The sequence below is a fragment of the Urocitellus parryii genome, chromosome 2 (assembly GCF_045843805.1).
Source record: "Urocitellus parryii isolate mUroPar1 chromosome 2, mUroPar1.hap1, whole genome shotgun sequence".
Taxonomy (NCBI): Eukaryota; Metazoa; Chordata; class Mammalia; order Rodentia; family Sciuridae; genus Urocitellus; species Urocitellus parryii.
The window spans coordinates 84534136-84562125 of NC_135532.1; the positions used below are offsets into that span (position 1 = coordinate 84534136).

Here is a 27990-nt window from a genome sequence, read left to right on the forward strand (position 1 = left end):
CACACACAAAGATGGTACCTCCTAGCATTCTTACATCTAGGTGATAACATGTGATTAATTTTAGCCTGTAGAATATGAACAGAAATGATGGATATCACTTCTGCCTCTAGTCTGTGAGAAATCTCCCACATATGATCTCTATTTATGTAATAGGTTTGTATCCTTGAGAAGCCACATAAGAAAAGCCACCCAGGATCATGTATTTGAACTCTGGGAGTAATGAATGTTTTGGTTTTAGGAAGCTTTCAGTTATAGCAGTTAGTTAATTCTAATAAGTTTCAAAATTAATACTGCAAATCGTACTGCAAACTAATACATGTAACATTGCCATATCTTGCAAAATATTGCAAGAAATAGGCGTCCTCAGAGAGACATGACTAATTTGGTTAAGCAGAAATAAAACAGAAGAGAGAATCCAAAGAGTCAGAGTCTTCATGGACTAAAACTGCTTACCTCAAAGTGGTGAGAGATGGGATTTAAAAGGCTTTGATTGAAAGCACTTGGTGAGATTTCTCAATTGCATGTAATGGGTAAACCTCATAACCATGAGCAGATTAACAGTGTGGTTTTCCCACTTAAACACAGATAATTTCATATTAGCCGCCCTAAAGAAGAGAGGCTTTGGAGCTGGAATACAAAAAAACAAAAAACAAACAAACACCCCCCCCCCCCCGCAAAAAAAAAAAAAAAAAACCATAAAACTGAAGCAGGTGTAAAATTCTCTCTCTAGGAGAGAATTTAGGTGTTCTTAAGAATTTAGAGAATTGGGCCGGGGATGTGGCTCAAGTGGTAATGTGCTCACCTGGCATGCACAGGGTGCTGGGTTTGATCCTCAGCACCACATAAAAATAAAATAAAGATGTTGTGTCTACCGAAAAACTGAAAAATAAATATTAAAAAATTCTCTCTCCGCCGCCCCCCGCCCTTAAAAAAAATAATTTGGAGAATTGAATTGTTTTGGAAAATAAAGTATGAAGAATTTATCCTGAGAAGTAGAGAAAAATGCTCCAGGAAAATAGTAAAGCTAAGTGAGAGACAAGAAATGGGAAGATAAAATTAGCTGCATTTACTGTTAGGAAGCTTAGTACCCAAGTAGGTGACTAAATAAAAGATTTTGTTAACAGCAAAAGTCAAAGGATTTATAATAATAAAATCACAAACCATTTTAAATTTCTGGTTTTACTGGATGTAATATGGGCTATGAGATTGATTTCAGCTGATCTAAATGGATCTGTTTTTAAAAAGTGCCTGATCAAAGCTTGAACTGTACTGATTAGTGGTGTTTCTTTATAACTGTGGGTTTGTGCCTGCTTGCCAGTCATGTTTATTGGCAATAGTAAGAGCGGCTATTTAAACCTTGTCTGGGTGAGACATCCCCAGAACCCTGGAACCCTCTGCCATGGGGATTAGTTATGTACTAGAGTATGTCTACGAGAACCAGAAGGGCATTTCGGCATTCCCTGGTTCTGAGGTGTTCCATGCTCAAGATGGTGACACCTGTGTGCCCACATAGCCCTTCCAGAGGGCTGTGGCCTCTAGGGACCTGCAGGTGTGAAGCAGTCTTTGAAAGTGAAAATGATGCACACCCTTACTTTAATGCAGTTGCTATAGTGTGTTCTTTTCCAGCAATGAACTGTAACTTTGTAAGCATTGCCATTTTGAGTTCTGTGCCTCATCAGCAATTGAACTCTAAGTGCTATCTATATTTAAGATGACCAACTCATTCCAGGTTGTTTAAGAGGTTTTTGTTTGTTTGTTTTTGTTTGTCTGGGGTTTAGCAACAAAAGTTTCACATTCCAGAAAACACCTTGGTTCTAGGCAAAATGAGACAGCTGGTCTTCTTACCCTTTGTACAAATATAATTTGCCTTCTTACTCTCCCATTATTCTCAAATATTCAGAAAAAGTTGACTACTATAATCGTTTTGTGTTAGTGGGGTCTAAGGAAATCAAAGGAAAAAAGGTGTGCTCCAAGCTGAGGTTAAGTGACAATGGAGAAAAGGAAATAGCAGTAAGAGACAAGATAAAAAAGATCAAGGATTTAGGTCAGGTAGGAAACTGGAGCTGAGATGAAGATGAGAAATGGAAGAGCTGAGACTCCTCACAATAACTGGAGGAGGATTGGTGGATTTCCCACCATATTTTCTGTGGATTCTGGCAACTTTTTAGGTAAATATCAGAGGATGAAATGAGTGTGCAGCTGGAGGAGGTAAGAACACCCAGGATTACAACCAGGGAGCAGAGAAATGAGTACAGACCCTTCACTCCAGGGTCTAAGGGCAGAATACACTCTTGTGGACCTCCAATGAGCAGAAAAGATTGATAACATGTGTGGGTCTCTCTTGAGAGACATAGAGGCCTGGGCATTACTGAGTCCTGTTGCTGGTGCCCAGGATGGATTTAGAAGGGCAGGAGCAGGTGAACCAGCATCTGGTGCTTCTTCCCCACCTCACTGGGCGTAGATATATTCTACTTGTTTGTCCTTTCAAAGGAGATTACAACTTGCTAAATATAAAATGACACATATGAGGAGGAAAGACTAATTTTTTTCTCAGAGATTTGGGTATTGTTTCATATAGAGGCAAACAAACAAAAATAGTTATCGAGTTGACTTTTCAAAATCCTTTCTGGGTTTATTATTCTATTTCAGAGATAAATTTGTTGGGGTTACAATGTCTTATTTTTCAACTTAGAAATCCAATAAACTTTGTAGTCCATAAAAGGAAAGTTAAAGATGTTTAGTAACTGGGGATTCCTTGATTCTGGTCCCTTTTCAGTAAATTTTGACTAAAATAATATATTTTCTAAAAGTGAGTTGCAAAAATATAAAAGGACTGGCTATTAAATAAAGTCACTATTCATATAAAACTAACACTAATCAAGATGTTGAACAAGATGGCACAGTGGTGCACATCTGTAATCCCAGTGCTCAGGAGGCTGAGGCAGGAGGATCACAAGTTCAAAGTCAGCCTCAGCACTGAGTTTGATCCCCGGCACCACATAATAATACACAATACACAAACGAAATAAATTTATTGTGTCTATCTACAACAACAACAAAAAAATCAGCCGAAGCAACTTAGCAAGGCCCTAAGGTGACCTTAGGGTGACCCTGTCTTCAAATAAAAAATTTACAAAAGGGGAGCCACTGGGAATATGGCTCAGTGGTTAAGCACCTTGTCACCAAAAAATGAAAGAAAGAAAGATGGGTGGGAAGGAAGGAAGGAGGGAAGGAAGGAAGGAAGGAAGGAAGGGAGGGAGGGAGGGAGGGAGGGAGGGAGGGAGGAAGGGGAAGAAAATAGTTTAGCATTTCTAAAAATGCTCACTAGTTAAATGCCATGTGACACAATGACATGTAACTTGACAATATGACAGATGGAGAGTAAATAGTCCACTCCTGAAAACATATTTTTTCAGTGAAAAACAACCCATCTGGGTACATTACATCCTTGGTAAGTCTTTAGATCAATCAGTGACAACTGACGTGGAAATATTGTTACCACGGTGGCATAAGTTTCCTCCCTAGGGAGGGGAGGAAGAGGCTAGGCCATACGGCTTTCTGCTCTGAAATATTCAAATTGGTAGAAGAAGGGGTTAAAAGCCAGATTTGAAGGAAGACGGAAGAAATTTTATTATTTCAAAAGTTCCATTTCTGAAATACCTGAAAATTAGCAGAACTTTTAAAGAGGGGAGGCAGAGGAGAAGAGGCAGCTGCAGATTATTAAGAAAAGATGGTATATGTACATCTGCGGATTTACATGTCCCACTGCACAGGGCAGGGCAGGGGTGCATCAGGACAAAAGGCTGAAAGGAGTTTCACAGGCTTTGCCTCCTTCCTGGAGCCTCCTTATCACTTAAACAGGAGTTGAGACTTCTGGGACCCCTATTTTCCTAATTTGCAAGGGGATTGGAGCAGGGTCCAAATCCAGCCAGTTTTCAGTGATAAAGGGAAGTATATCATTTGTGCCTCTCAAAATAAATTTCAATATCAGCAACTATCATCAGTCCAGTGATTTTTTGGTGGCTGGCAAAAGATTCAACTTGACCTTAAAAAAAAAAAAAAAAAAAGATTTGTGGGGCTGAGGACATAACTCAGTGTATTATGCTTGCCTGGCATGTATGAGGTCCTGGATCCAATCCCTGACACTGAAGAAATACTTACTATTGAAATACCCATAAATTTACCTTACCAAAGTTGGAAATCATATTTAACATGTAGGAAATATGGAAAGTATAAAAAGAATGCTTAAATTTTCAGCATCCCAATATGATCATTGTCAACATCTCAAGGTATTTTATTCCAGTCTTCTCTGATGTATTTATGGGTGTGTTAGGGAACAGACAGATGAAGATGGTAAAAACATGAGGTTAAGAGAATAATTCTATAAAATAGGCTCACTATACTGACCCCCACATTCTTTCTTTTCCAAGAAGCAATTTACCTGCATCCCTGCCCAGCCTAAGTGGACAGGATGTTATATTCCTCAGCAAACTACCCGTTAACTGCAGGAGAAATGTAGACCCAAGATAACGTCAACTGGAGGAACCCAGGAGTATTTTGTGACCAGATCCTGAAACTCTGGGAGATAAGGATAGGTCCTCCCAACCATAAAATCTGTAAGAATTAGAATCAGTCCACATGGGCCAATGTGACCCACAGTTACTATGACAGGGGGGACTTGAAAGTGAGATGTCACCTTTATGTCAGTCAAAAGCCAAGAGGTGGACCTGGGTAGGACTCTCTGAAAATTTCTCTGGGATCCCAGATAAAACTCATGTGCAAGAGAGGCACATTGTCCCTCTTCTCTCTGAGGGAATCCACTCTCTTCCTTGAGAGTGTCCCCTTTCCGTTTTTCTATCCCTCCAATTAACTTTTCCTGTTATTCTGAGCAACATGTCTAAACTCTTTCTGACTTGATCACAAGAATCAGGGTTTGAAGAGGGGGTCTTCATGCTGCCTCAGTTTCTCAGAAGATCCCAGCTCCATAAACAAAAACAAACCAATGGCCTTGCACATACTAGGCAAGTACTCTACCACTAAGCCACACTCCCAACCCTTTCTGAATTTTTTTTTTTCTACCAAGGTTTTCCATATTACTTTATTTTCCTTCAAACAGGCGTCAGGCTTTTTGGTTCATTTCCTGAGAGATGTCATTTTGGCAACACAAAAAGTAGAGGTAGCCTTCAACAACTTTTAAAAAGCAAAATAGGGTCTTGTAGAGAGGGCTGTCCCTGGACTAGAAAAGGGATTTGTGAGATATCTCTGCATTCTTTGGAGATGCCCTAGGAAAATGATGCATTCCAAGAGCAGAATGTCTTTCCCAGGCATGTGAGAAAGACCACGGGCATGGGGATTTCTAGTCTACTCAAAGGTTTCAGTTCCTCATATCTACCACAGAAGCTTCCTAGAACTTCCAGGCCCGTAGGGACCTTGCATGTATGTGATGACCAATGTGAGCTGATGACAGAAGGCAGAGGGTGTCCTAAAGCTCGGTACCATGTGAGACCCTGAATGATTGGTACAACCAAAGGCAGAGCTCCAAGAATTATTGAAGTTGAATTTCTTACTAGTCCTGTTGGATCAGAGAATCAGAACGAGGATTATATATGAACCCAATGATTCATAGAAAATAATGGAATATCTAGTAGATTCTCATACACATGATTTTGAGGTCTGAGGCTTTGTGTGCATTTATTGAAATAAAAAATGTTGGGCAAATTTATACCAATAAAATGCAATGAAAGTGACAGGAAATATTTTATGCATTGCTCCATGCCTTTAATGTGTGATTTCAAAATATGAAGTTTCTGCATGGCTCCATATTTATTAGGCACAATAGCTTTGCTAGGCAACATGACATCTTCTACTCTCCCCACCCCCAACTTATAGAAAGTTTAAATTTTGTTAAAATGTAATATGTTTAATTTTATACTTTAGGCTGAACTGATAAATTATCTCACAGTCACAGAAAATAATAAACATGTTGGGTAAAATATTGAAGACAAATGAAGAAAAGAAAGTAAGGGCCCCCCCATTACTTATTCCCATGAATCAGTCAATATAAATAACAAATAAATAACAGACTCTAGTTTGGAATAGGAGTGCCAATTCACTCTGTCAGCTTCAGGGAAGGTTATGAGCACACAAAACACAATGATCTTGGTCTTAGGAAATTTCAGAAAAATCAGAACTTCTTTTTGAGATTCTCGAGTTTTCCATTTTAGCTGTGTCATAAGCACGAACTAGTTCTTCCTGAGTGACCACTGCTCCTTCTGTTTGGGAAAATGCATACCCATCTGGAAGGCAAAGAAAGACAAGAGAACCCTTTAGGAACATTCATGGCTGGTGAACATTCTGATGACAGAGACCGAAACTCCAACTGGACTAGCAAGTCTCCACATTAGACAGAAAAAAGTGACCCATAGGATGAGGGTCTGATGACAGAGCAGCTTGCAAACCCAGCTGTATTAGAATAACTTAGGAAGCCCTTGAAGCAATATCCCTTTCTGGGTCCACAGTTGATCTGGAAGTGGGGCTGTGTGTGTGTGTGTGTGTGTGTGTGTGTGTTTAACTAAGGATGGAACCCAGAACCTCATATATGATAGGCAAGTGCTGTACTAGTAAGACACATCTCCAGCCCCCTTAGTGTGGCTTTTGAAAGATTTCCCAAGGTTTCTGATGTGTATCATGTCCTACATAGCAACTGCTATTCTACAGGAAATGACCTGACCATGGCTATGTCACTCTTGCCATTTTAACCATCTATATCACTTGCTGAGGAGTGATTGCCACTTACATGGCTGAGACTAGACTGAACAACCCAAACAGTGGCCTCCCGGGTCCCCGATTCCCTTTTTCCATTGGCATTCAAGAGGAGAGGCCCTGCAAATGTCTGAATCTTGAGGAGGACACTTGTAACTGAAACCTAGAAAAGTAATTGATGAAGCCAAAATCATGCTGGAAAACAACATATAATGTTAATATTAAATTTAGTAAAGAATCCATCATGCTGGACACATCCCTGTCTTAAAATTTGGCTGATTTAAATAAGTCTTAAAATTTGGCTGATTTAAATAAGTTTTCAAAGTGGTTTAATTAAGTTTAAATAAATAATGTCATTAGTAGAAATTCCCAGAAGAATTGATTCACTTATCAATACTATATTCCTTGGAGGACCAGTCTTATAATCATTTCTGAAAGTTAAGCTGGCACTCAATATAGAGAGCTAACAAGTATCACTGTCCTTCTTTAACTCTTGACCTTGATAGGGTAGACAGTAGCTCTGTCACACAATACAGCATTCAGATTAAAAGACATGGAGCCCAGCAATCACTATTTCTATCCACATGTATCTAATGCTTATCATGTAGCTGATTAATGACAATGGATTTACTAGTGAGAAGTCATGATCTGTGAAAGAAAAATAAACTATAAATGGAACTTACATTACCTACTAATCAGCAGGATTTTAAATGAAATGTCTCTGTGTACAAGTAAGGGCAAATGGCTCACAACCTTCTCTGTATATTAGAATCACCCAGGGAGCTAAGAAAACTGCATGTATTCTGCCTAAACATTACACCAGTGGTTCTCTGTCTTGTATGTATACCAAAATTTACCAGGTGATGTCTGGTTCCATCTCCAGAGGTCTGATTTAGTGAGTCTGTGTGAGAACCAGGAACTGGCATTTCTAAGAACTTCGCAGGGGACACTTCTATTGCTGTCTTCAGGACTATTAAGTTTGGCCTACAGCTGCCTCCGTACATTTTGTGTTTGCCTGAGAGGTTCTTACTTAGGAAACTTCAACCTAACTTGATGTGTACAGACTATAACCTATTCTTATAACATGTACCAAAGTCTCATCCAGTTTCAAGCAGCCAACTGTTCAAACCAAGTTCAAATAAGACAAGAGTTGTAACCAACTGGGCAGCTCTGATTCACTTCCATTTTCTGTTTGTCACTTCTTTTTCTTTGGCTATAAATATAACCTGCCCAAGTGGTGAAAGAGGTATTCTGAACATTTTTGGTTCTGATTGATGTACTATTCTGGAATCTCAAATAAAGTCAACTAAATTCTGCAAAGATTTAAGATTTCTTGCAATTTGTCTTTTAATAGGACTATGCATGGAGAACTATTGCTTTAGTCAGTGTACACTATCTCTGGTTGGATATTGGTATTAATATTGAGTTTTCCCTCCCTCCTTCTTTCCGTTCTTTCTCCTTTTGCCATTTCAGGAAAATTCAATTACAATCTTCAGGTGGAAATTTGGAGTTGTAAAAAAACCCCATACTGGTACTTCCTGTATAACCATGGATGGTATGAATGGTTCTGAGGAAACATCAGTGGATGTCTTTTGGAAAGCAGACAGGACAGTACCTGTAAGTGGCAGGAAAACCCTGAGAAAAGTTACCAAAGCTTTCATCAGCCTCCCTCTGAATCAAAGCCCCATGCTGAATCAGGCCTGCAAACAACCACAGGTGGAAATACCCCATCCCTTTATTTTTAAATGTTCTAACCATAAATGCATGGTCTTCTTAACGGAAGACCATTTCAAATGGTATCTCCACTCAAAATGAATAAACCAAACCTCTCTTTTTGAAAGGCCAATTTTCCTGCCATATTTATCGAGCTAAGATCTTCAAGGAGTTGGAGGACTTCCGATGGATTTGGCCTAGGGAAAAGGTTTCACCTTGGTCCCCAAAAAGATGGTACGCATACATTGTACTTTCTGGGAGCTGATGAGGTTTTTTTTCAGCTACATATCCCTGGCTCAGGCTCTGAATGATGTTTGGGAATTTGTCAGCATTTATATGCTAGTGGTATATTGTGCTTTCTTTCTTATTCCTAATAAATACAGTATTTACTTTTGAAACTAGTAAAACTAGTAAACTTTTGAATTTTTCTTAAGAGGTACCCCAAACTATATAATTATAATTTCTGGTCTCACCAAATCTAGATCTGGCTGGGCATAGTGGCAACTAACTGTGTAATCCTAGTGACTGGGAAGAATGAGGCAGGAGAATTGCAAGTTCCAGGCCAGACTTGGCAATTTAGCAAGATCTTATCTCAAAATAAAATAAAAAGGCCTGAGGATGTAGTTCAGACATACAGTACCCAGTACTGGAAAAAAACAAAACAACAACAACAAAAAAAAAACACCAAAAAATCAACTAAATCTGGATCAGCCATTATTCAGAGGCTACATGTGTCCTTTAGAAAGCTGGTCTGGTTTTCCTTTTCCCAACACTCCCTGTGAAGAATGGAAGAACAGAAACCCAGACAACTGATCTCCAACTTCCCAGCCTGAGAGAGGAATGATCTGCTCACCAGATTCTGCCTGATGAACATTTAACCACCATTTGCATCCAAATGGGGGTTCTCTGAGGAAGCCCCCAGCTCTTTGCATTCCCCACTTTCATTCATCTTTTAGGAAGAAAAGCCTTGACTGCCAGAAAGTCAAGATGGGGACCTGGAGGGAGTACTGCAAGGCCCAACTCCTGAACTTTCCCTGGCTGTCTTCCTAAAGAGCCACTGACAGGATCTGGGGAAGGAATGAAAAGGAGGAAGGGCAGAAGAGAAAGACGAGGGAATTTTCAAATGATTTCATTCTTTAACCTGGTAAAACATTTAGCAGACTTCATTATTAACCATGCCATTTTTCATTATTTCACTTTATTATAAATTTGGGAGTCTAAAAAATTCTTTTTTAAAAAAAGGTCAGAATTTGAGCTGGGCACCATGTAATCCCAGCAGTTTGGGAGGTTGAGGCAGGAGTATCGTGAATTCAAAACCAGCTTCAGCAATTTAGGGAGGCCCTAAGCAACTCAGTGAGACCCTGTCTCTAAATAAAATATTTAAAAATAGGGCTGGGGATGTGGCTCAGTAATTAAGCATCCCTGGGTTCAAATTCCTGGTACCCCCCCCCCAAAAAAGTTAGAATTTTCTATCTTGAGAAAGAGCTGATACATTACAATGAACAGAAAGTTTCCCCTTCTGTTTCTTATTTGAATTGCTGAGAACACTGCACAATTCAAGTTATTATTTTGGTATTCAGCAGAAAAATATACAAGACCTAAAAAAACACAAATTGGCTGAAAGTCTTCACCTTAAGCAGTAAGTGACAATGTGGGTAGAGGAAACATCTTAGAATCTCTTGTAGTCTTAAAGAAATGTCTAACCTTCCAACAGTATTTTCTATTTTAATATTAAAAAATAATGAGTCACAAAATTATTTTTATAATGAATGCTTCTTTAAAAGGAACAGAATACATATATTCTGTTTCTCATATGCATTCAATGATATTTTGAGGTCTTTCACATTCTTGATATTATAAAAAGTTTTGTAGTGGATTTAGGACTGTGTGATTCTTGGATAAAGCATTTATTTGTCTATTTGAATCCAGGTATCTACAGCCTCTTTCATTCCATGCCACCTCTAGTGATCCTAATAGCATAGAATACCAAAAGGACAGAGACAGGGAAGCTCAGAGATGATAATTAACTTGCCTAACATCCCATGGCCAGTTGAGTGACAGAACATCTATATGATTTCCATGTCTCAGCTTTAGAATTTAATATATTCCACTCTGAATTCTACCAGTTGCTAGTTTTAGAATCTAGGGCCAATGACTTAACCTTGCAGTTTCAGTTAGTTATTTTGTCATTCAACAAGTATCTGACAATCACCTTCACATCGTGGTTCCAAAGATGTAGTACAATGGCCAAGTGTTCAACAGAAGGCCAAGTGCACAGTAAGTGCTTAATAAGTATTAATTCCACTTTACCATATTTATAGTTTACATTGGAGAGAGAGAGAGAGATGGAATGGGTTTCTGTTAGCATGTATAATTCAGCTTGACCTATTAATTAATAAATTATTTCATTTATTCAACAAAACTTTTGTTAAGCATCTACTGCGTACCAGGTATTCTTCTGCTTGTTTGGATAAACCAGTGAAGTAAACAAAGATTCTTGCTCTCATGAAGCTTACATTTTGTCAATAAAGACAGATAATACGCCAGGACATAATAAAAAAAAAAGTTAATCATGTAGTACCCAAAAGGGCAATAAAGAGCTATTAACTAAACAGAAGATAAACTGGAAACATGGTCGGGTTGGGTGGCAATAGAGTGGTCAGGGTAGGCTTCATTGAGAAGGTAATATTTAGGCAAAGACTTGAAGAATGTGAAGGGGTGAGTGTGTAGGTATATAAGGGATTAGCAGTGGAGGCACAGGGAATAGCTAGTGCCCAGGCTCTCGAGCAGGAGTATACCTGGTATGCCACAAGAAGAATACAAAGGCCAGAGTGCATGAGGGAGGAAGAAGAAAAGGTGATGATAACACCAGAGAAGTAACAGGGCCCAAATCCAGTAAATCTCTGTTGATCATTTTAAGGATTTGGACTTTGTTAGGGTCTGGAGATGAGGTGTCACCCAACAGCTCCTGTGTTAAAGCAGAAATGTTCAGAGGTGAAGTGATTGGACTGTGGGAGCTGTGACATGATCAGTCCATCCTAGTTTAAACAGACTGGGTAGTCACTGTAGGCAGGTGGGGGCTTGGCTGGAGGAGGGGGGTCACTGAGGACATGACCTGAAAGGGTTCGCTTTCCCTACTGCCCATTTCCCCTTCTCTCTCTGTTTCCTGACCCCACCATAACATGAGCAGCTTCCCTCCACGGGGCCCTTCCGCCTTATGTGCTGCCTCACTTTGGGCCCAGAGTAATGGAGTCAGCCATCTATGAGAGAAAAAGAAAAACTGAAAATGGCATCAAGGGTTTTGGCCTGAGCAACTGGAAGTGTGAAGTGACCAAAGACTGAGATGGGCAAATCTTAGATGGAACAATCTTGGTGGAAGAGGAAACCAGGAGTTCAGTTTAGACATGTGAAGTTTGAAATATTTATTAGATAACCAAATGGGTATGTTGAATGGATAGTTGGATATTTGAATTTGGTATTTGGGGGAAAGATATGTACTGGACATAGAAGTTTGGGAGTTATCAACATAGAGATGGAATTTAAATCCTGAGCTGAGATTAGATCATCAGTTGAGTGAATCTAGACAGAGAAAAACTTAAGAACTGAACCATGGAACATCCAAATATTTAGAGACTAGAGGGAAAAGGAAGAAACCAGTCACAACAAAAAGGAGTATCCTACAAGGTGGGAGGAAACCAAAGGGTATAGTACACTAGAAACCATGTGAAGAAATAGTCCAAGGAGGGCCAAGCAGCCCAGGGTACCACTGGCTTCTTTTCAGCTTGAGGAGTGAGAATGGACTATAAAAGGTTCAGTGGTGGCGGCCTCAACCAGAGCACTATCAGTTGAGTGGCAGGAGTGAAATTCTGAACAGAATGGGTGTCAGAGAGAAGGAGAGAAGAGAAATTTGATGCAGTGGCTACAGATCATTTTTATCAAAAACTGTTGTTGCAGTGGAATGCCATGAAATGAAACCAAAGCTAATGGTTAACAGGTGGTCAAGAGAGCATTCTACTTTATAAGAAAATCTACTGTGTGTGCGGGTGAGATCAGATGGGATGGCCAACCAGGCGGATGGATACAGCTGGCAAGTAAGGTGTGGGGAGAGCCCCGGGAAGGCCACCTCTCATCCTATGAAGAAATCAAGGTCCTCAGTTGGGAATGAAGATGGGAGAGACATTAACTCCAGTCCTTAAAATGTCTACTCTGGTATATGTTTTCTTATCCTGGTTCATTTCTATGTCCCATTATTGCTCAGCTTCTTTCCCCCCCTAGATCTCTAGTGAGAGGCAGGAAAGCAAAGGGGTGGGTATGGGATAGGCTGAAGAAGTAGTGTGTGAGCATGTGTGAGCTTGCATGTGCCCTGAATCATCCAAGAGGCAAACGATAGAAATTTTTAAAAAATACAATAAGAGAACCTAGAATTTTAAAATTTCAGTGAATGCCTTTGTCCAAAAAAGGGCAATTGGGTCTCATTCCCAACAAATACCACAACTTGTTTCCTCCTTGTTACTTTTGTTTGATTTGTTTTTGTTCCCAATATAGTACTCAGCATTAATATTGCCAAATGAAGGTCACCTAGGATCCAAATCTTCCATTCAGGCAACTTTAGATGGATTTCTTATTAAGAGAAGGGGAAATGAAATAACTTCAAAGTTTTTTTCCTGCCTAATGGAGCTGTGCTAACTTTGTACCAATGAAGAGTATGTAAAGTTTCTTTGGGTAAAAATTATTAGGCACTACCACCAGTTTTATCTTTAAAATGGTATAATGGGAATCTGTTGGAGAATCTTGAAAACTTTAGGATTTACATTTAAGGATTTTATGTTTTAGGAACAAGAGATCTGGAATAATCTTTTTTCAACTTGCTCATGACTTAGGCTAAACACATTAACTTCTGAAATCCAATTGAGCTCTCTTTTCCTGTAAGAACTATCTTTGAAAAAAAAAAGATAATAATACAGGCAGTTTCCATTTATTTCTTATAATTGTGATAAATACACAAACATAAAGTTTACCATCTTAATCATTCCTAAATGCATAGTTCTGTGGCATTATGTACATTCACATTGCTGTAAGCCATCATTACCATCTTTCCCCAGAACTATTTTCACTTTGAAACTCTGTGCCTGTTAGGCACTGACTCCCCATTCCTGGTCATCAGTCCCTGACAACCTTCATTCTACTTTCTGTCTCTATGAATCTGATGATTCAAGGTGCCTCATAAGGGAATTCATACAGCATTTTGGCCTTTTGTATTATGCTTTTTTCACATAGCACAATGTCCTCAAGTAGAATGACCTGACTTTTAATTCCTCACCCCTCTCGTGGACAGACAGTTTCAGCACCATGATCCATTTTACGGTGAGTTACTTACGTGGGGCACTTAGATCAACAGAATCATCCCGGAAGAAAATCTCACAGGGCTGTGTACTAAAGGACACTGCGAGACTTGCTGCTGTCATCCTGGGAGTAAATCAAACACAGCCTGGCATTAATTCATTAGAACAGGTCTCAAAGGCATTGACTGGGAAAGATCAAGTTGTAAGTGAAAGTAGAAACTATTCCACATTTTGGTTATGTATCTAAAATAAAATGGTATTATCTATCAGCAAGATGCTATTTCTGAAATAGTGTTCTGCTGAGAGCATTTCTTAGATAAAACTCTCCTAACTGTCCTTTCCAAATAGTTGAATTGAACCATAAGTGTTCTGCATTCTTCTGGTTTGTCAGAGCACCTTAGAGATACATGAGGTGTACCTTAACAACATTTGTCTCAACTTCCTTTCTTCATGGCAAAGAATAATAAATGAGTTTAGTTCAAAACTCTTGGCAGTGGTAGAAAGCATTGGCATAAACATGAGGGGGACCTTCTTCTTTAGCCCCCAAAACTTGTTATGGGACCAACAGTGAAAAATCCAAGGGTAGGACTTTCTAAGTTCCAAAAGGTGGGATCACTTTATGAATTTTCCCCCTCTAAGGAGCATAATTAATATAGTTTATGCTTTATTTATTTATTTATTTTTTTCCTATAGTTGAAAGATGAGGTTAAAATACCCATATGGTCAAGCCTACATTGTTTTCCTATATACTGGATATTAACAAACCACAAGCGTCTTCTACTATGTTGGGTTTACTGTGTGCACTCTCCAGTTGAGGGGTTTAAGTTTGTACAACAAGTTACAGCGGCTTTCATCAACCACAACAACACCTTTACACGTGGTGTCCAATTTCCCTATGTGACTCCAGTTCTGTTCCTAAGGCTGACCACTGAGAATCAGGTACCCCTACCTCCTGCCAAGATGGGAATCAGCCCTTCCAGCTCAGAGGAGGGTTTCTAGGGACTGTCTAAAGAGGAGAGAGAATGGTTGAACTAGGCAGGTAGCAGGAGAGCGGCCTTTATTTATTTTCTTTTTAGATATTTATAATGATGCACCTATTTCACCACGACAAACTTAAGAAAGAGGTTGAAATGCTCCAAAGTAATTAAGACAATCAGATAATGATTCTGAATTTTGCTCTATACCCAGAAGCATTTGCTTCTGGGCTTTCTGAAATCCCTTTGTACTATAGTCCCAGGCCAGAGACCCAACTCTGAGGATCCCACCAAATCAGTTCTGGCCACTTGTCCCCCCCGCACCCCCCCCCCCAAAAAAAAACAAATGGAAAAAGTAATGATGAGAAGCAGGAAAGGAACTTTAATCAAAATAGTCATATTGAAAAGACAAGTGAGATCAAGCATCTCGGCCCTGTCTTCAGGGTATTGACATGAGCTTTAGATTTAAATAGAGAAAGAATTGGGGCAGGGGGCAAGAGGTGTGCATAATTGAGCAGCCTTGGTCAAACTGGTCTGGTTGTTCATTATCTCAGTTCTGGTTCTGTGTGAGGTTACTCTGGAGAAGTCCTTATTATTACTTGAGAAGCTTTGCGGGGTATTTATTTTTCAGACCTGTGATCCTAGAAGTGGGTGATTCAGGTACCCTGAGATGACTTCTCCTGCTGGGGAGGCAGCCTTATCATGGGGGGATCTGCCTGCCAGTTTCTTTGTTCTGGAAGGTGTAGGGCAATGACTGGAGACTTACAGGTGCTGCTCCAGAGGTCTGGAACAGGACATTGTAAAAGCTGGCAGTTAAATGTCCCTGTCAGGACTTCTTTAAAAAGTCAGCATCTCTAAGCCTCTGTTATATGTTTACCATTTATATATCCTCTTTTCCTTCTTTCTTTGTCATAGTGAAATAGGTGCATCATTATAAATATCTAAAAAGAAAGTAAATAAAGGCCCCTCTCCTGCTCCCTGCCTTGTTCATCATTTCATTCCTTCCTGGTAAATCCCTATGATTAGTTTCTTGGGTAATTTTGCAGAGGTGCTTTATCAGTGAGAGTGATTATGTTTTTTGTACCAGAGATTGAACCCAGGGACACTTAACCACTGAATCATATCCCTAGCCCTTTCTATATTTTATTTTGAGACAGGGTCTTGCTTAAGTTGCTTAGGGTCTCTCTAAGTTGCTAAAGTTGGCTTTGAACTTGTGGTCCTCCTGCCTCGGCCTCCTGAGCCAGTGGGATCACAGGCATACACAATGGTGCCTAGTATGATTACATAGAATTTGCATATTGTACACAGTGTTCTGCATTGATTATCCCTTTTAATATATCTCAGGGACATTTCCATCACAGTGTATAGATGTATCACAAGGTATTATTCTCTGAAATATTTGCTATTCCAAATATTACTCAAGTACTTGAGATATCTGCAGATATTTCTAGGGCAAAGAAGAGGGGTAAATTCCCAGAAATGGAATCGCTGAGTCCAGGCTAAATGCATTTGTATTTCTAATAAATTTTGCCAAATTAACTGCTCTAAATCTTTCTTTTCCCATGTCATCACCAACCAAAGGTAAGAAATTCTGATAAATGAAGAACAGTTTTAATATCTTATAAAGTTGAGGATACATTCATATGTTTGAGGACTATTATATTTCTTTCTCTATGAACTGTTTATTATATTTTACCTGTTTTTCTATTGCTTGGTGGGCTTTTTCAACTTGTTTTTTTTTTCTGATTTCTGGAAATATCCCAAATTTTCACTTTTCTCATTTGAGAGATTAACCCTTTGCTATGAAATCTTTATTTTTGCACATTTATACTGTGTTTATATATTTTTTTCCCACTAAGGTCCATTTCCTCTATGTTAAAATTCATAGTTCAGTATCATGAGTTTTGACAAAGGTATTTACTGTATACCTGTTTTCCAAATTTCCAAATAAATTTCCTGTATATCTGAAATCTCCTTGAAACTTTCCAGTCAAAACCTCAATGGAAAGCCATTGCTCTGATTGACATAAATGTGCATACTCCTGTGTCCTGTGTCCTCGTGTGCAGGGAAACAGGGACTGTGCTGCAGGGCATGTGCAGGTCAAAATGCTGTTTGGCATGTACTTAATGAACTTGGGGAGTAAGGGGGAGTCTGAACATTCCTGGGAAGGAAAGATGTGAGAAAGAATAAGGAGAAGGTGTTCTTCACAAAAACCATAATGAAGAGAACAGACTCACCTCTTTTCAAAAATCTCACTATGTTCCAATATTCTATCTTTTCTGCTTTCCAGCTCCTGAATTTCTTCTAGAAGACCTCTTTTGTAGGTATTTTTAATCCTATAGCATGTGGAAAGATAAAAAGAACATAGCATATGAGCTTTACTTGCTTGAGCAACTCTTCCTTGCCCTCTTAGATAGCTGTCTGGGCATCCTCTGATGATTGGTGATGTGAAGGAACATGGTATGACACCACACCAGCAGCCTCCATGTGCAACCAGGCTGTTTCCTAGCACCTGAGAAGCATTACCAGAGGGGCACAGGGTAGTGTATGTTAGCAGCTGGCAGTCCCCAAACTTCTCACTTTCCATGAAGGCTGCAGCTCTGTTTGATGCATGTCCAGGCTATAGAAGCACCCTGACTATGGAGGGTAGAACTTTCCTGTATTAGGCACACAGAGCACTGAAGATTCATAGGACTGAGATGTGACTACTTATACCTTTTTCTGCTGTGAAAACTGCTTGAGAATCTTGATGCTCAGGTTCTTATTCAGCTGTGTCCTGTCTTCTGTACTTACTTAAATCAAAGAACACTAGGGCTAGCTGTGCCGTTTATAGCCATTATAATGGCAGAGAGGAAGTCTCTGTAGTTACTGTAGCAAAGATCAATACATTTGATCTCAAATATACAGGTGACTCAAAGAGATGCTTTCCCTTTCTTTGTCCACTTGTTTGCAATGGGGCATGTCAATAGTTGGGCATTCATCATTTATCCACTCATGGGTTCTTAAATATACTTCGTGAGGTATAATTAGATATCATCCTACTCCTCGTAAAGGAAAGGTGTCTGCTGACTTACACTGCCCAGCTCTGTCCTGCACCCCCCTGATAATGGTTCTAAGCTGCTAGAAAAACAGTATCTGGGTGGCACACAGAGGCTGCGCAGGTTGCCTTCTCAAAAAGATAAGGGACTCAGCTGGTGCAGCGACTCTGTGGGGGCTGAGATAGAATGTTGTTAAAGATCTCAGTAAAAGTTCCTCTGAGGAAGTGAGTGGAACTGGGGTCTGGAGGAGATGGAGGCAGTAACTAAGGGAGAGGGGAAGAATATTCCAGATAGAAGAAACATACCCAGAAGCCCAGCAGTGGCAAAGTGTAGCTAGAGGAGATGGAAGGCATGGGCACAAAATAGGCCATCGATGGCCCTGATAAAGAGAGATTTGGCCTTGTGGGCTGGGATTGTGGCTCAGCAGTAGAGTACTCGCTTAGCATGTGCGGGGCCCTGGGTTCGATCCTCAGCACCACATAAAAATAAATGAATGGAATAAAGGTATTGTGTCCAACTACAACTAAAACAATAAAAAAAAAAAAGAAAAGAAAAAAAGATTTGGCTTCGTCCCTGAAAGGAAGCCCAGCAGAGGCATCTATCAGGAATAGCTCACGAGCCACTGTATCAGCCATGGTTTTCTTTACCTCCAACCAAGTCTCATGAGAAAGTGCAAGAGACTTTAGGATATCAGTAAAACTTGGTGGCTTATAAATTTTGGTCTGGCCAACATGGGAAAGGATGGGAAGAAAAAAGAGGACTGATGGATTTGGAGAAATTAGAGGTTAATGGTCAAGTTTTGGTACAAAAAAGTTAAAAAATGTGATACCAGACTTAACAAGATAACATTATGCAAAAAATTAGCAAACCTAAATGCGAATGTATACCTGAGGAAGAACGCTGTTTGCTGTGTATCTAAGAGGTGTGCTTCCATTTAAGGAATTTTCTAAGACGCTCCTTAGAAAATGAAGCTATCATTCAACCCTCCTTCCAAAAACAATAATTTCCCTAATATTCTGACTCCAAAGCCTATGTCACTCTGCTCTCATTTTATTTATCTTTTGTATTCCTTTCTATCAAAGTAAAATAATGAATAAAATATAAACATATAGATACTCTACCATGCTCCTCTCACAATTGACCCCAAGGGCTTATCTATTATTAAGACTTGCCTGGAAATGACTTATGAGAAATAGCAAAGCAAGGAAGGAGAAATATTTAACAAAATGTGGCTTAGGTTTTGGAAAAGAGATGTAAGACCATGTTAAAGTTCATGGCTATTCATTGTGAAAGAGCTCTACTTATTATGTTTATCTAAGGACATTTTTGGCCATCACAACCTAAAGAAAGGACAATAACAACAAAGGAGAGCTTTTGTAAGGCAGTTAAAGTTGAGGCACAGAATATATTTGCTGTGTATCTAAAATGAGTGACTCTGGGTTATGGAGGGAAAATATGGACATCTTCTAATACCTCGGAATGGACTCTATCAAATGGGGTATATTTCATTTATTCTTTTCCACAGAATAAAGAACCAAATTATAGTCTTTATGCAAGAAAAATAGATAGACAACACTATGTGGAATGAAATTTCTTAACACACACTTTATATATATTTTCTGAGTTAGAGTTTTTTATGTGATAAAGTGCTTTCATTTAATATGTAGATTTCTACATTAATATCAGATTTTAAAGTGTATCATTTTATATGAAAAAGATATTAAAATAACATTGAACCACATTCGTTTCCATTATCATGTGTATTTGACACTTCCCAAACTCAGAACCACCCCTCACTGTAAATCATATAAATAGCTGACCTGAAAATTGGCTATTGTGGCTCAGAAAGCAGCACCCCAAAATATATCATTTTAGATGTCAAATTGAGCAGCAAACCAAGAAGGGCTTTCTCCCAAGGTCCCTTCTGCACCTAAAGATGAGATCTGCCAATAAGAAACAAAATTGCCTTCAAATCTTCCTACCGAGATGTCATTAACCAAGGAGAATTAAAGCTCATAGCACCAAGGAAGAGACTGAAAATCAAGCACCACACCCAGAGTCCAAGGAAGTTTGTCCCAGGTCTCTGTCTATTCTCTAGGCTCACTTTCTTCCTTAAAAACAATTGATTGACCCTCTAAAATTCCCTACAGCACCCCACTGACCTCTTTTCTAAGAAGGGCATTGTTTTAAGTGTCAACCATCCAGCCCTTCTTTGAACTTCATATTTTGTATGGCTCGTATGAATATGTGCACACGTTAATAAGTTTGTGGACCTTACCTTGTCTTAATCTGCCTATTAATTTGTTTCAGTAGGCCAGATTACCAGGTTTCAGAGAAAAAGTCTGCATTTCTATATGCTGTTCAGGAACGACCTCTCAGATGATAGGTATCCCTCCAGCCACCAGGCTGTCTTCAGATTGCAAGAAGCTGCACCCCTGTGCAGCAGTTGGGAGACTATTCACAATGATAACTAATATATATATTATATATATATTAGTTCTCAGCAGTTCCTGAGAGGCAGAGTCTGAAATCTCATCTCAAACAGAAAGAACAATGTCTGACCTACTTATTGTTTTAGCCTTTCACTTTCAGCACAAGCATCTTGCTTTTTCAAGGCCTCTCCATTGTACCACCTCCTCAGCAACCAGCTTTCCTTCTGTGATCTCTTGGGCTGGGCTCTAGATGGGGAGAGGTGTGTTTCAAGCACTTGTGCATTTCTTAATTGCTGAAATACTGCTCATTTTCAACAGTAATGCTTCCTTTTTCTCTCCACTGAAATTATATTTCGTCTATATTACCAAATAAATAGGCATTTGTGGCCTTTACTAACAAGAAAACAACATTCCTTTAAGAAAATGTCTCCTCAATAATATTTCTTAAGGATATATTTATAATGGCAATACTACAATGTGTAGAATTTAATGATTCTAAAAAGGTAAACATAGCTTCAAAATGTTCCAAGATTCAAAAACTCATGTTTCAAGATTGACAATGATATGCTTATTTTGTCTTTTTGTGTATGTGTGTGTGTGCATTTGAAGTTAATCAATACTTGATTCATTTGTCATTGTCTAAATGATAGCATCTAGCACCTAATCAATTACTTTGTTCCTCACCAATTATTTCTGGGAATCAAATTAAAAAGTTTCAGGTAGGATGCAGGTAAGGAGACAGGAAATACTGCATGTTTTCCAAAGTTAAATTTTAACTGGACATTAAAATTGCCCTGGGTCAAGTTCTTAACAGTAAGCTTTCTCTTCCCAGAAAATGAAGACACTTCAGACTGATTAATTAACTAATGCTTATTTTAACTCGAGAGTCTTCTGCATATTCTAGTTCCATATACACTCTACCTCTCCAGCATTCTAGCTCTGCTTCCAGGAACACTTTGGTATTGAGTAAATACCAAATACCTTCAGGTGATGAATTATTTAGCACCTAGATTGAAAGTGTCTGAATAAAGGGAAATGATTTATTTGGGCTGAAGCATGAGAGGTAAGTGCTTATCCCAGCTCTGGGTAGTTTGTGGTTATTTATTTTGATACTGGGGATTGAACCCAGGGACACTTTACCATTGAGCCAAATCCCAGCCCTTTTAATTTTGAGATAGGGTCTTGCTTAGGATCTGTCTAAGTTGATGAGGGCTGGCCTGGAACTTGTGATCCTCCTGCCTCAACCTTCCAAGTCATTGAGATTACAGGCATGTGCCACCTTGGGATTATTTTTAATAAACAAGATCACAAATCTATTAATACAAAGAAGGGCCCATAACTGTTCATTAAATTAGAAACTTTACCTCTTCACATGACAAAGTTTGTCAAAATGTTTATATTTCAAAAATGGGATGAGACTTGGGCTATGGAGATATTCCAGGAATTGTAAATCCACAGACATTTGTTTTGTTCTCATCCCTGAAGACTTGTATTTACATTCAAGGGGTGAGGACCCACAATCTTTCCCTGTCGTCTTTCAAGGAGAATTTGTTGATATTAAGGAGCAAAGTTTCCCTCCTCTCTCTCGAGGGGCTGGAGGATGGATGCCCCTCTCCAACACAAACTCCCAGGTTCCTATTTTTGGTTTTCTCTCGATGGTATGAACTTGGTACTTTCAGGCTATTCCACCCACTCCTCACTCACTACATCACCCAGAAGGGTGAAAATCAGGGCCAGGGGAACTAATGTGGCTACTGCTGTGGGTAAGTAATGAGTGTCCATTGCTGCCCCTGAAACCTCATGTCCACTTTCAGGGTAATACCAATGTATCAGTACCTTTGCCCCATTCCCATAGCGAACTTTGGTTAATACCAATATGAAGGGAGTTCTTCAAAAGGTTTCTTAAGACTCTCAGACAAGATAATTCTTTTTGAAGGTGGAATGAATGAAGAGATCATATATGGACACACAGTGAGAGAAGAAGGGTGGGAAGGAGCGGAGAGCAAGGCAAGTAGAAGGGAGGGGAGAAGGAGAGAGGGAAGAAAACATGGTATGTATTTTCTGGCAATGCTGGGAAAGATTCAGTTCTCCACTTTGGGTTCCACAAATAATTCTGTATTTTCTGATACATAGAGAAATTAAGGAAGAATTAAACCTTAAAAAACAAAATTAATATTATCCCATTCAGTATATGCCTTTCTCTGTTCGTTAATGAGTTTGAAATTTGTTTTAGAATTTTGTTGTTCATGTTACAGAATATGTGTAATAATTCATATTATAAACAGTTTCTGTTTTAAAGCTGTGTAATTCCATAAATCCTTTACCTTAATATTAGGGATTATATATAGTTTAAAGTTCCTTCCACCTCTGCCACCCCAGCCCTTAGTGGACTTGGTTGAAATAAATTGAGAAACTCTAAACCAACATTTAAATATTTTGGGAAAACTATATTTGAGAGGGTTTTACTCCATTTTTTTTCAAAGTAAAGAATGTTTTTCCATTGAGTATGTACCTCTTACTATTATTTTTAGTTTTTAATCTGTGATCCTCTGATTTGGTTTTGACTCTAATAAATTAGATAAAATTGAAGTCACACTTCAAAAGAGTAAAGAAATGGGTCAGTGTTTGGAAAAAAATCATGAGTGCGGTGATATCACCACAAATTTCATATTCCCTCTTGTGCACTTTCCTTCCATGTTTTTCCCATATAAGTTGATGGCCAGTAAATCTCCAGTGGCAAGAAAGCAGAAGAAAATTTCTTTCTTAAAAGCCTTGTGACATTCATATGCATAAAGGGATACTCAGTGTGGTTTGAAAGACATATACATCATTGGAAAAGGGTAGTTGAGTATGCCAATAAACTTTTGGGCTACTACTTCTTTTTTCAACTTACAATTTCCAGAAAAAATTCTGAATCAGGCAGGTAGTCGGGACTAACAAAAAACCCATCCAGAAGTGTGGACAACTCAGAACCATATTGATCTGCAAAGAAACAGAAATAAAGAATGATTGAAGAAGAATCTTTGCCTTTGTCAACATTTAGTGCCTGTACAGCTATCCATTTCCTCCCCTCCACCACAACTGGCAATGCCAGAAAAGATATGGAGGCAGTTGTATGAAACTGAGAACCGCTAAATCAACACAGATGTGTGAAAACTAAAGATGGTATTAACAAATTTAATTCAATGTATTCTAAAAACAAGCAATCAAATAAATATTTGGACCAAGTAGGTTTCTATCCCAGGAATGCGAGGATGGGTCAGTATTATCTTACTAAGCAATACAACTTTAACTGCTGTGTTATATGTAAAGCAATTTTGCCATTGTATTCCCTAAGAGAATTCACTCTTCCTTTGGCCTAGCACGTTAATTGGTTGTTGACTGATTATGTTAGTTCAATTAGAGACCATGTGAGTTGAGACTCAGTGAGGCTCTCTCTATTCCTCCTTTGCCTTTGACCCTTGCCAAGGTTGTTTTTTTTTTTTTTAACTGAGTACCTGCTATGTTCTTTAACTTTACACTCCTAACAAGTCTCAGTCTCTAATATTTGTCTCCTGATTTTTCTCAGTACTCTGTTATTCTCCTGTGTTAGTTTCCTACCTTATACTGTCCGAGTATTTGCCAGATGGACAGAAGGGGAAGCTGAGTGCCTGAGGTCTCCCAATCATCTGTCAGAACATCTTCAGGGTCTGTGGTTCTATCAGATTTGGTATTTGGTATTTCTTGTGGATTTTTTAAATTTATATTTATTGTTATGTAGAGTTGCTCATAAAATCCTCTTAACACATTTGCAATATTTGTGTTAATTTGGTTTAACCCAGAGAAAGACACCATGACAGGTTTACAGGAACAAGATTTTCATTGGCAGAGAAGGCCTTCAGACCATACTGCCAGACGGACACCTATGGAAGGAGAGAGGCTAGGAGAAAGTAGAGAAGGAGAACCTGGTCATCAATTTTATGAATCTTTTCAAAGCATCAAATCCGGTCTTTGTTGATTCTACATTGGTTTCCTATTCATTGATCTCTTGTTTTTATTTCCTGTTTTTAATTTTCTGAGGTTTGATTCTTTTTTTTTTTTTTTTTTTTTGATCCAGGGATTGAGCTCAGGGGCACTCAACCACTGAGCCACATCCCCAACCCTTTTTTGTATTTTATTAGAGAAAGGGTCTCACTGAGTCGCTTAGAACCTCACTGTTGCTGAGACTGGTTTTGAACTTGCGATCCTCCTTAGTCTCCTGAGCCACTGGGATTATAGGTGTGTGCCACCACACCTGGCTGGAGGTTTGATTCTTTTTCTAGCTTTTGGAGTTGGAAGCTTAAGTTGATTTTTTTTCAGGCTTTCTTTTAATATATGCATTTCATACTACAATTTTCCCAATTAGAAATGATTCAGCCAGATAATACCAGTTGATTATATATTTTTCTTTAAATAACTTCTTTTTGGTTCTTTATCAAATGTATCTGTATTTTCTCCTTCAATGTCTTTTAAAATTTGCATATTTTTCTTTTAAATTATTTCAATTATCATTTTCAAATGGCATTTTAATTTCTCATCCTTAATCTACTGTGCTATAATCTGACTCTTTAAAGAATCCTTATGTCTTCAGTAGGGTAATTTTTCTTTTGTAGGAGTATATTGTATCTGGAAAAGTATAATGTATTGTAAATGGCTTAATTATTATTTTTGGGGAGGAATTCAAGACATTTTCCCCAAACCCACATGAATTTTCATATGATTGTATTGGTTTGGGATTCTTCAGCTGGGAGGAAGGTGTCTTTTTCTTATAAAGACTTAGAGCCCAGGAACCAAACAGATGACAAATATTATTACTTTTTGTCTTTAAATTTTCTTGTCTCCTTTCAAGAAGGGGCAACACTTTGTGGCTCTTGAATTACTGCAGAGTCTTTCTTTTACAACCCCAATAGGCCCCCCAAACACTACATCCTATCCCAATGAGATTGTTAAAATAGAGTGTTCTGTCTCCCAGTCTTATATCAGTATTTAATACACCCTGGATAGTCAATGTCACCTCAAGTTTCTGCTCTGTCTTTGAGTCTGATAAGGACTAGTCAGAGGACTGGATAAGTCATGAGGAATATCAAAAATCCTAAGAAACAGGGCTCGGGCAGTGTGGAAGTGAGAAAGTAGAAATTCAAGCTGAGAGATCCAGTTATTACTGGATTTGATTGTAAGTGATTCTTTATAACTTTTGCAAAAAGTGATAAAGTGATAAAGGCAAAAACCAAATTTTAATGATTTAGGTGAAAATATTTAGGTAAGAGAAGGAAATTAAAGGGATAAAAATAGGAAAAGAAGAGCTCAAATTATCTCTGTTTGTTAATGGCAGGATTCTATATTTAGAAGATGCAATAAACTCCACTAGAAGACTTCTAAAATTCTTCACCAAAGTAGAAGGGTACGAGATAAGCACTCAAATCAATTGTGTTCCTATACTCCAATAAAGAATCTCCTGAAAAAATAAATTAGGAAAACTATCCCATTCATAATAGTCTCAAAAATGTACTCTAACAAAGGAGGTAAAGGATATCTACAATGAAATGATAGAATTCTAAAGAAAGAAATTGAAGAAAACCTTAGAAGATGGAAAGACCTCCCATGTTGTTGGAGAGGCAGACCTAACATTGTCAAAATGTCCATACTACCACAAATTCTATATAGATTCAATGCAATTACCATCAACATTCCAATGACATTATTCACAGAAATAGAAAAAGCAGTTCTGAAATTCATTGGGAAAAAATAAGAGACCCAGAATAGCCAAAGCAATCTTTAGCAAAAAGAGCAAAGCTGGAGGCATCACCATACCAGACCTCAAAATACACTAAAGAGTTATAATAACAAAAACAGCATGGTACTGGCACCAAAACAGATAAGAAGACCACTGGAATAGAATAGAAGAAACAGAGACAAACTCACATAAATACAGTTATACCAAACAAAGCGAAATGTATGTTTACATTTTTAATAAATGGCCTTGGGAAAACTGGAAATCCATATGTAGAAGAATTAAATATGATCCCTGTCTCTCACTCTGCATAAAACTCAACTCAAAGTGGTTCAAAAGTCTAGGAATTAGCTGGGCGTGGTGGTACATGCCTGCAATCCCAATTGCTCAGGAGGCTGAGACTGGAGGATCACAAGTTCAAAGCCAGCCTTATCAAAAGCAAAGTGCTAAGCAACTTATTGAGACCCTGTCTCTAAATAAAATACAAAATAGGGCTGGGGATGTGGCTCAGTGTTCAAGTGCCCCTGAGTTCAATTCTTAGTACAAAAAAAAAAAAAAAAGAAAGAAAGAAAGAAAAAGATAAAAGAAAAAAAAATCTAGGAATTAGAACATAAACCCTGCCATTACATTTTGGCACAGGAACCGACCTCCTTAACACAATTCCTAAAGTGCAAGAAATAAAATAAAAAAGCAATAAGTGGGATGGCATCAAATTTAAAAATTTCCACACAAGTGAAGGAAACAAGAGTATAGAACACGGGAGAAGATCTTTGCCACCTGCTTCTCAGATAAGGGTATTAACATCCAGGATATACAAAGAACTCAAAAAACTTAAAACCAAAACCAAAACAAAACTAAACTAAACTAAACAGATACTTCTCAAAAGAAGAAACACAAATTTCAGACAAATATATAAAAAATTGTTCAACATCTCTAGGAACTAGAGAAATGCAAATTAAAACTACATTGAAATTTCATATTACTCCAGACAGAAAGACAATTATCAAGAAGACAAATAATGAATGTTGGTGAGGATGTGGGGGGAAAGGTTCTATTATAGGAATGACCTAGTTGTCTCACTCCTCAATATATACCCAAAAGGCTTAAAATCAGCCTGTTTCAGTGACACAGCCACATCAATCTTTATAGCAGCACAATCCACAGTAGCCAAACTATGGAACCAATCTAGGTGCCCTTCAACAGGTGAATGATGAACAAAATATGGTATATATACACAATGGAATATTGCTCATCCATAAATAAGAATGAAATCATGGCATTTCTGCTAAATAGATGGAACTGGAGACTATCATGCAAAGTGAAATGAGCCAGTCCCATAAAGTCAAAGGTTGAAAGTTTTTTTCTGATATGTGAAAACTAATTTTAAATAAAGGGTTAGTGGGGTGGGGGAGGGGAAAGAAAGAGAGAAAGTAAAAAAAAGGAGAGGGAATTTCATCAAAATAAAGATCAGTGGAGTAGACAAAGAGGATGGAGGAAGCGGGGGAAAGGAAGAACAGTGGAATGAATCTGACCAAACGTTCATATGTACATATATGAACATAGAATAGTGAATCCCAGCATCAAGTATGTCCTCAAGACAGTAACTTTAAAAAAAAAATCTACATATACATTACAAGGGCTGGGGATGTGGCTTAAGTGGTAGTACACTCGCCTGGCATGCACGGGGCGCTGGCTTTGATCCTCAGCACCACATAAAAATAAAAAATGAAGGTGTTTTTGTCCACTGAAAACTAAAAAATAAATATTAAAAAATTCTCTCTCTCCCTCTCTCTTTCTCTCTCTCTCTCTTTAAAACAATAAATTACAGAAAGATCAGTGGAGAAGAGGGAAAGGAACAGGAGGAGGGAGAGAGGAGAAAGGGGGATGTTCTGTGGACTGAATTAAAGAAAATTATATTCCATGCATTTGTGATTATGTCAAAATATACCATAATGTTATACAGAAAGAAGAATTTTTAAA

General features: G+C 38.4%; 1 protein-coding gene across 1 annotated transcript in view; it reads right to left on the bottom strand.

Annotated features, from left to right (window-relative positions):
- Positions 1–6165: 6165 nt before the first annotated feature.
- Positions 6166–27990, bottom strand: part of LOC113199600 (phospholipid-transporting ATPase IB-like) — a 165202-nt gene continuing 143377 nt past the window's right edge. Inside the window, exons 31-34 of the mRNA XM_077795482.1 lie at positions 23155–23243; positions 17029–17127; positions 13853–13941; positions 6166–6296 (exon numbers count right to left, since the gene is read on the bottom strand). Of these exons, the coding sequence (XP_077651608.1) occupies positions 6166–6296; positions 13853–13941; positions 17029–17127; positions 23155–23243 (408 nt within the window). The remainder of the gene's footprint in view (positions 6297–13852; positions 13942–17028; positions 17128–23154; positions 23244–27990) is intronic.